Source organism: Dermacentor variabilis, chromosome 9 (genome assembly GCF_050947875.1).
Source record: "Dermacentor variabilis isolate Ectoservices chromosome 9, ASM5094787v1, whole genome shotgun sequence".
Taxonomy (NCBI): domain Eukaryota; kingdom Metazoa; phylum Arthropoda; class Arachnida; order Ixodida; family Ixodidae; genus Dermacentor; species Dermacentor variabilis.
The window spans coordinates 33,170,869-33,183,382 of record NC_134576.1 but is presented as its reverse complement, the minus strand read 5'-3'; the positions used below and the strand labels follow the sequence as shown (position 1 = coordinate 33,183,382).

The following is a 12,514-nucleotide window of genomic DNA, read 5'->3' as shown; positions in this document are numbered from 1 at the left end:
TGCATTTTGGGCGAGAAAACTAGAATGTGGGTACATCAGGTGTACCTTTCGACTAAATGTAAAGAAAACTTTCAAAATACAGTATGGCACACCAAGATGAAAATTCTCGCATGCTCTAGGCAGCCATCTTAACATGGTATGTTTATGTAATGTCTCTGATGGGAAAGTCAAAATTAAGTATGCTCTCTGGAGAGAAACACATAGGAGCAAGTGTCATTGAAAAATTAGAAATGTGTTTAAAAAAAGATGATTAGTTTTGTGAAAAGTGACTGCTTTTTGTCTTGCCTCTCAACTGACATATCCATGTGATAAAAAAATTGTAGTACAATGAAATTGCATATTTGCTTAGTGACATAATACATACTTGCAATGAACACGGTACCTGTGTTCACTATAAAAAGCAACAGCTCATGCTTGGTTAGGTGTTTACATAACTAAAGAGCACGTAAATGTAAGGGTGCAAATACAAACCACTGTCATTCTGTATTTTAAATGCTGACATGAAGCAGACCGATTTTCATGTCTTCCCTTCTTTCTTTTTATTACACCTAATTTTAGAAGTATAGCTTCCTCTTAGGTTCCAGAAAGCGGAAGCATTGGGGGCAGAGTATCCCACGTTTAAGAAGTCATTATCGTTTACGTGCATGCTCACGAAACCAGTTCATAAGAATCGCTCGTGCCTCCAGAAGCGAAAGCAGGGAGCAATTAAGGCCTTTAAGTGTGTACACCGTGGTTCGCACCTTACGTCTCAGAAGCCACAAAGTCACTTGCAATTGAAAATTATTTTTAAAATGTGAAATTGTGGTTTCTGCTGTGAAATAGTCATATGATAGCTTCTGGAAGGTATTTGATCTTTTGATTAGGGTGACTCAATCTACTTGCCAACCAAGTATGCTAGTGGAAGTAGAGATGTGTTCAATGCAAAGAACTGAGAGCATCTGAGTGGAACGCTTGTTCATCAATTGGCGGATGTGAACATAAAGTTTTAATCAAGCAAGAGCCCCTTAGTTTGACGGCTTCTGCAGACATAATTTTCATAAGGCAAAATAAAATAGAGCATTTTTCACATGGTAAATTTCTGGACTTAACATAGAGTGCACAGTGAGGCGATGTATTATTCTTCCGAGACACATATGTACTTGTTTTGAGACAATACGATTCTGTGAAGCGCGATAAAGTTTTCTTTAGCGCATTTTAATCATTTCAGTAGGGAAAAAAAAGTTCGGTTTCAGGTAGTTGGTTCATTGTGCAAGTGTATGCATAGCTGCATGCAAAATCCACGCGCATGGCATGTATGTGTGAAACAGGAGGGTGCCTTTCCCAATTTATGATTTGCTTCTTAGTTCATCTTTTTTGTGCACTTCCCTGCCAGTACTTATGCTTATCGCGCCTTTGATGCATCATGATTATCACATCTGATATTTTGTTCACATCTGATGCCATGCTATACTTTAGTTAGATTGCATTTTCAACTAGTCACAATAATTGATCATATAATTATGCAAGCTGCTCCTCAGAAGTATAGCATTCGTATGGTAATGGGAATGAAAAGCTACCATATATGACAAGAAATTTGATTTGCAAGATTTTAATGTCGACGCTCCTTGCAGTTTTATACTCATTTGCTACACACTAATTAAAAAAATTAAATTATGGGGTTTTACGTGCCAAAACCACTTTCTCATTATGAGGCACGCCTTAGTGGAGGACTCCGGAAATTTCGACCATCTGGGGTTCTTTAACGTGCACCTAAATCTAAGTACACGGGTGTTTTCGAATTTCGCCCCCATCGAAATGCGGCCCCCGTGGCCGGGATTCGATCCCGCGTTGCTACACACTAGATAATATTGTAAATTTAATTTTATTTATTTGTGAGAAAGTGTAATGAATCAATCCCAACAGCACTAGGAAAGTACTTTCGTAAGGAGGTCAACCTAATAGTAAATATGATACGCCTCTGTACCGCTTTGAGACCGGGCAGGTTATTGCTGCAAAACCTCGACAAGACGCACTTAGAAATAATGGGGGGGGGGGGGGGGGGCAGACTATACATGAATAGCTTTATGTGAAATATAAGCAAAGCTAGCGAGACCTGCGGCCTCACATGAAAATATACAACATATTTCTAAATGCACTGTCCTCTGAGTCGGGAACCTCCACATGCTGTACAGGACATTATCAAATCAGCTGCTGTCTTAGAATATGACACACAATAAAGCTTTCTTGCACAATTTATCTGCATTACCAGCCCCATGCTTTGCAGCTTACCTGGTAACTTCTGCCATATGAGTGCATGCGTTTTGTGCCAGAAATGCGTTTGCTGGCCGGTAATGTGGCGCCAATTTCTTTGGTCGTAGTGTCAATACTTTGTGAGTTTACACACGTTTATAGTATGTTTAACTTTCCATTGTATACTTTATTTTTGAGAAGGTGGAGCCAATTGAAAATAATAGATATTTCTACACTGTAATACTTAATAAAGCTTAGATAATATAGTTAAGTTTATTACAATATGTGTGGGAAAATTCATGGTCATCTTTGTAACCTGATTTTATGTGTGTGTTAGTATGCTTCTCAAATCATTACTCACTTTGTCTTGTGACTGATCAACAAAGATTTTGACCTTTTAAGAGAGAAAATGTTTAATTTGAGCAACTCGGCGACTACAGATTACATCCAATTAAAGCATTAGTGCAGGAGCTGCTTATGAAGGAATCAAGTATTCCTCACATGTAAGTATTTCGAATCCCGCCTAACGTTACCATGGCTCTGCATCGTGCTCTCACACTTTTGGGAAGAGTACTAGCACTCTGTTCTGAAGGAGTACAAGCACTCTGTTTGGGGGAGTAGAAGCATTCGGCTTGGAGGAGTAGAAGTACTCGGTCTGGGCGAGTACTTACCCTTGTAGGGAGAGTATTAGCACTCTGCGGAAGAGTACTAGCACTCTCTTGCGGTGGAGTAATACAACTCTGTCACGAGGAGTTATTCTACTCTCTCAAAGAGGGTCGATCTACTCTCGTAAAGAGAGTGAAATATGGAACAAGCAGATACTCCACCGAAGAGAGTGAACGGAACTCTGTTTTTAGAGTGTAGAAGAATTTCATAACCTCGTTGCGAGTAGCGGAAGCATCCCTGTGGCTACAGGGAGGAGGGGAGTCGGCACTCCTAACAGAGGAAGCGCGGTGAGAGCCCAGATAACGTTCACTTCACGTGACTAAAACGAGTTCATTTTGTGCATACGGAAAATGGTGCTAGATCTTTTTCTTCTCGGGGGGGGGGGGGAGGGGGTTGGCTAAACCTCGCGCATTCAGTGGAGTGTTAGAGCTGAGCGCGTCATAATCGAGTAAGTACGGCACCTCGCGACAAAGATACGTGCAGCGAACGCGTTAATATCGCGTTATACAATGTGTGCCTTTCGATAAGACGTGCGTCTTATACAAAATTGCGTCTTGTACATCAACTCAGGTCCTTAATACGGCTATTTTTGGGGCTGAAAATTAAAATTTAATTTTGGGGTATTACGGGCCAAAACAACAATCTGATTATGAGGCAATCCGCCATAATTTGAACCAACTGGGTTTCTTAACGTGCACCTAAGTCTATGTACATGGCTTTCTCTCTTCTTTTTCTTCTTTTGTTTGTAGGTGCGTCGTATGCAGAGGTGCGAATCACACCGCAAAATACAGTGTGTCTAAAAAAATGCGGGTGATACATTATGTATATTGCTGGGGGTTAAAATTGCTGAAAGTCAATATTGCAGACAGGTTATTAATTTTTCTCGCAATTTAAATTCCACGCAACGCCAACGCGTTCCCTTCATTCCCCCCTCCCTCTTAGCCATCCCCCCTGACCTACCACCTTCCCCCAAAGAAACACATCAATTCGGACACTTGTAGAGTTTCTTGACGCGAACGACGTCATCGGCGCTCATTCCTGGTTTATCGTAGACCTCCGTCAGGTAGCCTCCATCCTTGGCCAACATGGTGACGAGATCTGGCGCCTTGGCGAATGCATATGAGCCATATAACATGACCGAATTTACATCGAACGGCGTCAGCAGACGGTTCTGCCAAGACTCCAACTTTTCAAACTGCTTCTGTGTACCTGCACCCAAGATAGCACGTGAATTCAATCGCATAAGGAACTATTTGAACAGAAAAATCCAATAAAATCCGGTTACGGACCAAACGAGCGCTCGGTTTGCTATCCCGCATGAGAGAAAGGGGCAGTTGATAAGGCATCATCATTAGCAGTAAGCTGTGAAGCCCAGTTATATTACTAAGACGAACCAGCCCCTCTACAAGCCTTATCAACGGCCCCTTTCTCTCATGCGGGATAGCAAACCGAGCGCTCGTCTGGTCATCATTAGCAGTAAGCTGTGAAGCTCAGTGCTAATGTTTAGCTACATGACAAAACACGAATTTTCGGACTTCGTCTAGATTTGTTGTTGTGTTCTCCGTTCCCCTTTCGCCCTTCTTACGCAACTTCATACTGGGAGACAGGCAAGTGAAAAAAAGACAATTCTTAAAACATGCGCAGTATCCTTGATAAACCATGGTAAGCAGGCGATTCGGTCGGTCAAAATGTCCGCTCGCCACACGCAGTTTTTTTGCTTGTTCTTTTTATTTATTTTGCGCGGAGCACTTGAGATCATGGTATCAATTACGTCACTACGTAATCTCAGAATTTTCTCAATGTGTAGGCGAACTTGTTCTTTCATATAAATAATATAAATACGCAAGCAATTAGACTAGTGCTTGAATCTTCAAACTAAATGCGCTCTTCAGGAACAAATTAACTGAAAATTAATTGAATTATAGGGGGATTCGATCCCGTGACCTCGTGCTCAGCAGCCCAACACCATAGCCACTGCGCAACCACGGAGGGTCCTTCAGGAACAAACATTTGGTTAGTCGGAGTCTCAGTTCGACATAATTCGCGACGTCACAGGAACCTGCTCTGGCGTTTTATTTGCATGTTTGTTTCGTCGCTTGTTTTGACGGGTGCAGGGTGGTACGGCGTGGTTATTGTCGCGGAACTGCCGGAGAGGTCCCGTGGGACGAGGTAGCTGCGGGCTACAGTATATTTCAGGCACACTTAGTGCATGCTTTAACGCGCACCTAAATCTAAGTACAGGAGCAGACTTGCATTTCGCTCTAACCGATATGCAGCCGCCGCGTCCGCGAGTCGGCCCCGCGACCTCGAGCTTAGACGTGCGGCGCCATCGCCAGTGAGCCACTTCAGCACGTACAGAACTGTCTTCGCCACGCACATCTCGTACCACCACTTGTTCTATCTAAAACCCCTTAAACTTTGTAAAGTAGTGACACTCTCCTCCGCCTTCACCCCTCATCGTTTCTCCTCTCTTTCACACTCACTCCTAGACCGTGGCGCCGCCTACACTGCTCGAACATAGCAACCGCGCCAACATGCGCTCCTTGCCATTCCGTAGATGCTTTTCGAGCAAAAATAGCACTGCTGCACGCCGCGAGGGTCCACATGATGCTATTAGGCCAATAGCGACGCGGCGTCGGCCTCGGCCTGAGCGCGCGAGGAAGAGGCGGCATTCTTCAAAGCGTGGTACTACTTTACGAAGTTTAAGGGGCTTTAGTTCTACCAAGCGTAGAACAACGGCCGCCTATTTTCAGCTTTAGAAATTCGCTGTAAGGAGATTTGTCAATATGAATGCAATTGTTATTTTTTGGGAACTTCATGCATAGAGGGCTATGTTTGCGCTTATATTTCTGAGTCCCTAATCGTTCTTCCTCTTACATAGATCGCTCGGTAGTCCACCGTGTAATAGGTAGAGCATCGGACTGATGTGCTGAGGGAACGCGCTTCGAAACCAGCCGTCGGACCAACTTGGGTAACTGGGTAAGAACCACTAATAATGTGCCACTCTTCAATGAACTTCTTGGACACCAACAGACTGATCCCTCAGGACCTAAATAAAGTTCTTCATACCATACCATACCATACCATACCAACTTTGGTCACTAGGTACGTGCTATTGGGTATGTGCCACGGGTATGTGCTACAGTTCAATGTACTAGTTTGACGCCAACGCGGGTGTCTCGTCTCGGCAGTTATTATCTACTATTCAACGAACCTTTTCACGCCCTTTTGGGTAACATGTATGTGCTACTGGGTATGTGCCACTTGTTATATGTAGCTTTTCAATGACAACAACAAAAATGCTAAACTTATCCGGTACTGGACGGCATGGAACCCGCGACATATTTATTGAGACAATCTTGTCTGGGCGTATATTCCCACAGACGCTGTCATTGCTTCGTCATTCCATCGTAATCAAGCGATCGTTATTCAATCGTGACTATGCCGCCGTTGTCATGCCGTGACGATGCATTATTCCACCTATGTTCGCGAAGCCGGGACGTTGAGTTCTCACAACCTGAGTCACCTTGTCCTTGGAGGAGATACCAATGTCGTATGAGCAAAATCATCGAATGCGTGAGCTACTAGCAACACTAGACAGTACACCAGAGAAGTATGCAGAATGCCCGTAGCTCTTGCCTTGCATGAGATCAGAGAATGGAACAACTTGAAGACGGGGGGCATAAAGCTTCTGCAAGTTACGCAGAATGTCATGCGCTTGGATATTCCAGAGATGACGAACAAAAGGGATGATCTCTTGGATACGCGGCAATGTGCCGGAAAGGTACATTGCCGCTCACTTCTAGAATAAAAAACGCAGAACTTGAAAAGCGTAGATTGACAAATACGTAACATAATAGAAATAGATAAAATAGTAAGTGACGTCTACACATGCGAAGACTTCGAATTTGAAATCTGTCTAGCAGAAGCAAATCTTTAGGCCATGATTGACCATTTATAAAGAAGGCCTCAAAACAACACTGAAGTTATAGGAAGCAGTATTGCTACGTAAATCAGAACAAATGTTTTAGATAGGGCGACTAGTCCATAAAAGCGCGCAATCAGATGGGCTGCGACTTTACTCAGGCCAATGCAGTCGGAAAAGACCGATTCGAAGACGTTTGCAAGAAAATACTTTTTTTATTGCGCATTGAGCTCCGACTGGCGGTGTCTGCCTTGAGATGTTCGCAGTTCTGATGTCATTGAGGAGCAAGACATTCCGGTGAATTTTCCGTTAACTATGTCTCACGATGGAAGGAAAGGGAAGCTAAAAAAAAGAAAATGAGGAGGCTCTGGAAGACGAAGTGCACAATATTAAATGAATATAGGTACCTGCAACCTCAACCAAAGAAGTATCAAACAGTTTTCAAGTTTATGGCACCGAGCACGAAAAAAAAAGAACGTTCCAAGGAAGATTCAGGTTCAATTGCTTGACATAAGCTACGAGCGGAAATTGTGCTCAAGGCATCTAGAAGATGGTCACCAAAGCAGCAGAAAACATGGACCCATGCTACACGAGAACGCACATGCCGATGTGAAAAGAAAGCGGGTAAATGAGTGGACACCGTGAAACCCTCGCAAAGCCAAGAGAGAGCAACAAGCCAAAGACGAAAGCGAAACAAGGCAAGAAGTTTCACTGCCGCGACGTCGACCGAGAATGAATGAGGTACCGGAAGGCAGCAGCGCTCAAAGGGATTGCGGTAATAGCATCAGAAAAGTTGTCCTACGAAGCCGCCGCAGGTAGAGGAAGCAATGCTGGAAGAAGTCCTATTACGCAAATCTGGATATCCTAAATATATACGGATTTGACTGACTGTGATGTTCACAGAACACGATTGCTGAAGTGCGCTGTAGATAATGTGCCAACGACCAGGTAGTACGTGGCACACTTCACGGACCTTGAGTGGAAGGTAATGATCCGCTTGTGTGACGGTGCAGTTGCTGGTGAATGAGATAAGTTGACCGAGTTGTGCTATTTTACAAAAACAACCAGGGACTGCAGTGTAAATGGCGTGCAGACATTTGACGCTTCAGAGCGGAAAAGTATCGGCAACTGTCACGAGAAGACGTCCCAGAACGAACACTCCATGACGTGACGGCCTTCCGCCGAACACTCATGGCAGCCAGCTTGCAAGCGCAGACAGGCAGACAATGAACTTTATTTAGGTCGTGTGGAGCGACTCCGAAACCCCCTTACGAGGGAGGAGCCGCTGCGCGCCGCTCCCACGTCGGGACGGACAGGCCGCTCCTGACCGCCGCGCCGCGGACCCTCTGGGCGGCCCGTAGCTGTGCGGAGAGGTTGGAGCTCTTCAGTGCCTTCTCCCACTCTCCTTCCGTGGTGAGATGATCATGGTCCCGTAATAGGGGACACTACCAGATCATGCGTTCTAAAGTGTAGAAGGGATCTCCGCAATCCGGACAATCGGGCTCGAACGAGTGCGTGTACCTGCTGATCCTGGGCAGGACGGTATAGGACCCGGTCTGCAGCATGCGAAGGGTGGAAGACTGAGGCCTGGTGAGCTTGGCGTGGAGCGAGGGGTAGACCTTCCTGCCTAGGTGATGGTTCTTTGTAATCTCGTTGAACGCGTGGAGAGAGTCCTCGTGAAGCCCTGCGTCCACGTCCGTGTCCGCGCTTGCGAGCGGCGTTTCCCCGGCGCGGTGGGCGAGTTCGCGCTCACGGGCGTGGGCCACGTCATTGCCTTTGAGAACGACTCGGGAGACCCGAGGCCCCATGTGGGCCGGGAACCAAGTGATGACACAGGGAGCGATGCGCCTGCCGTAAAGAAGGGCGGCCGCCTCTTTCGAGACCGAACCCGTGGCGAAGGCCCAGACCGCCGACCGAGAATCCGTGTGGACCTGCGGTCTGCTCCCATACTGGAGGGCGAAGCCCACCGCGACCGGTTCGGCCAGTGTCGGGGACGAGCTCCGCACTGATGCGGCGTTAAGGCGGTTGCCCCTGTGATCCACCATGGCCCCCACGAACCGGTCGGACGAACCATATTGGGCATCGTGAACACGACCGACCGTGGATCGCCGGCGACGGATGCGAGAAGTGCGGCCGCCCTGGCCCGGCGTCCGCCTACGTTGTGTTGCGGGTGCACGTTGCGCGGGAACGACGAGACCGTGACAGTCTCTTGCGTCCCCACGTCGAGCACGCACCGCATTTCCCTGACGGCAGTGGGGTTCCAGTCCAGCACCTCGAGAATCCGCCTCACCGTAGGCGAGGAAGAGAGCCTGACAACCTTGGCCGTCTTGTGTGCCTCGACAACCTCCTCGAGGGTGTTGTCGACTCCCAGCTGCATGGGCTTTTCCGCGCTGGTGTCCATGGGGATGCCGATCACCTTTTGAACCGAAAAGCTTCACTACGCTAGTCAACACCGCGCTTCGCGCGAGCCGGCGTATATCGGAATTGGCTCCGTAGGCGTGTTCGGAGTCGGCAGAGGTGGCCACTGCTGCGCGCTATGCGTTATCGCTTGACGTTCGCCGCAAGCGCGTGTTTATCGCGGAGGCCGACTATGTAACTGCTTGCCAGAGAATAGGCGTGCACATTCAACATGGAAGGAGAAGAGAGTGGTACTACCGACACAGAGAGCTGTTTATGGCTGTACAGAAAACGCAAGACAATGTGTCCAACAATGATGAATAAAGCAGTCTAATAATTCTGCATAACTTATGGTATATATCATTGATAAGCAATTTGCATAACTACACAAGCCACACGTATAGCATAACCATAAGCTAACCAAAGCATATCCATAAGTGAAACCGCAAGCATATCCACAACTTAAACGATAAGTATATCCATAAGTAAAACCGTAAGCATATCCATAATCTAAATAAGCATCACCGAGCCTTGTCGGTTCGAGATATCCAGGCTTAACCTTAGCTAAGCCCCAGCCAATTTTTTGATGCTCTTGCGCATCAGCGCTTCAAGCTAAGGAGGTTGTCCTCCCCCAGCTCTCCGCGACTGATGGAGACCCTAGTGATAAGCCTGAACATGTTGTCCTTTTTGGTGGCGATACAAGCGATCGTTTGTCCGTTACTATCGTTTGCCTCCATCAGCATACGGAGTATGCGGATGACCTCTACCCTGGGAATGAATCGAGACGTCGACATTTCCGAGAGGGACCTGCCCTTTAGGGATGCGCTCCCTCCTTGTCGGTCGATACAAAAGAAGTTCGGACTTCGACGGGGAGAGCGGGAGCCCCGCGCCCGCCAAGAATTCCTCCGTGCAGCTCAGCGCCGCCTGTAGTGATTCCTCGACTCTGCCTTCTCTGCCGCCGTCGCACCACACCGTGATGTCGTCGGCGTAAAGAGCGTGATTAACGCTGTCCACCTCGGAGAGGCGCGCGTTGAGGCCGCGCATGGCGACGTTGAAGAGAAACGGCGAGGTGACCGACCCTGGGTGCTCCTCGCCCCAAGCTCAAAGGGATCAGACTTTACCTCGCCCACCTTGACAATGGCGCGCCTTCCCCGAAGAAACTAACTGACGAACCCGTGGAACTTAAACCTTAGGCCCATGTCTAAAACTAAATCGAGGACGTGCCCATGTGAAATGTTATCGAAGACCTTTTCGAGATCCAGCGCTAGGATACCCTTGACGTCTAGGGTGTTCCTATTGATGATGGGGTGTTTAATGAGTTTCATGACGTCCTGAGTTGACAGGGACGGGCAAAATCCCACCATGCTGTAGGGCAGAGTCTGCGTTCCTCGATGTACCTAGATATCCGGTTATGAATGACATGTTCCGCGACCTCGCCCATGCACGAAGTGAGTGAGATTGGTAGGCCTTTTAGGCTGGGGTATGACCTGGCTTGGGAAAGAGAACTACCGACGCGAGCTTCCAAATGTCCGGGACGTCATCCGAGTCCCACACTCGATTGATCTGACCAGTTAACGTGGCGATGGATTCTTCTTCGAGATTGGGAAATAGACTGTTGGAAATGCCATCCGGGTCCGGAGCTGAACGGTCGTTAAGGTTAAAAAGGGCTTCCCTAACCTTGTTTTTAGAGAAAGGAGAGTCCAGGTCCTCCCTCTCGAGGCCCCGGTAGTAGGGGTAATCAGCGTCGCCCGAGGAGCCCGTGGGTAGACATCTGTTGGCCAACGACGGGATAATGTCCTCCACCGCCGAGTCCTCCCGTTTGGCTTCGTGAAAAAAGCTATCCATAGCTAGTCTTTGGTTGGCCTTGAAGGTCCATTCGTCTAGGAGTTGCTTCAGGAGCTTTCACTTGCCTCCAGTGCGCATTTGCCCGCCAACCGAATTACAAATCTCGTCCCACTGTTGCTGAGCGAGCGCGCGAGTGTTCCTCAATGGTGCAATTGAGTTCAGCTATCCTCTTATGGAGTCTACGATTGAGCGGTTGCCCCTTCCACCTGCCCAGAAAATCAGCCTTGGCCTCGAGGAGGTGGGCGAGACGACTGTCCATCCTGTCCACCTTGAGGTTCGTGTAGACCGTTTTGGGGACGAACTCGATGTCCCTTTTTAATTGCGACAACCATTTAAAGTCTGCGTGATCCGCCGTCTTGCCCTTCCATGATTTTGGGAAACAGGCCCCAATCCATGACCTTAAATTCGCGGGGGGGGGGGGGAGGGCTGTTCAACACCTTGAAGGGGATGGCCAGCATGAAGTCATCGTTACCCAAGTTCTCGTGCAGGTTACTCCATGAAGTCGTCCCGACCCCCTTGACGAAGGTGAGATCGGGCGTAGAATCTCTGGTGATCGATGTGCGCATTCTTGTGGGGAAGGACGGGTCTGTCAACAGTATACGAGCGAGTTATTGGCGGCCGTTTGCTAGAGGTCACCGATGTGGGGTGGGGCGGGACGTTGCGGGGCGTTGAAATCGCCCGCGACCACCAGTGGAGAGCCCGCCGCCAGCCACACGGCCTCCGGCACAAGGGACGCGAAGTGGTGTCTTTGGTCCTTGGGAGAACTATGTTTAGAACAAAGATGTTGGATTTCAGCCAGGCTTTGGGAAGGATTTCGATTAGCGAATGCTCGACCTTGCTGTGGTCCATGCGCATGGAGTGTGCGACGAAAGAACATCGCTTGGACACAAAGACGCAAATGCCCCTCCTGCCCGCGCCAAAGAACGGAATGAGACCTGTAACCGTGCAGCGAGACTGCCTCCCTGGAGTTTCCTGTAACAAAATGGCGTGCGGTTTACGTTCGCGTGAACGAACGAACTGCTGCAGGACCGCCCTTTTCGACAAGAACCGGCGCAGTTCCACTGCCAGATTAGAAATCCGTTATCACGACCCTCCATGTTTGGAGCTTTTGCTTGTCCTTGTATATGGGCAACGGCCGTTGAAACCCTCCGCCTCTGAGAGTAGACCACTTCTAACCGCGCCCAAGGAGCCGGGAGTTGACTCCCCGAGACTGACCCTAGTTTAGAGGGTGTTGACTCTGCTCGTGAGAGTAGCCATCGCTTCTACTAAGTTCATGACCGAGCCTAGGAGGCTGTGTCCTGACTCACTAACCTCCTTCATGGAGTTCCTAATCTCGCTTTGGAAGGTGCCCTTCTCCCTCACTGGGGGCTGCGAGGGTGCGCTTCTTGGCTGACCGCACCAGCGCCGGCCCCTCCGCGGGAAGCTCCCTGGGAGCCAGCGCGGGCGGTGCGG

General features: G+C 48.4%; 1 protein-coding gene across 1 annotated transcript in view; it reads right to left on the bottom strand.

Moving 5' to 3' along the window:
• Nucleotides 1–962: 962 nt before the first annotated feature.
• LOC142592591 (astacin-like metalloprotease toxin 5) overlaps nucleotides 963–12,514 on the bottom strand; it is an 85,635-nt gene continuing 74,083 nt past the window's right edge. Inside the window, exon 6 of the mRNA XM_075704124.1 lies at nucleotides 963–4,104. Within this exon, the coding sequence (XP_075560239.1) occupies nucleotides 3,878–4,104 (227 nt within the window). The 3' untranslated portion in view covers nucleotides 963–3,877. The remainder of the gene's footprint in view (nucleotides 4,105–12,514) is intronic.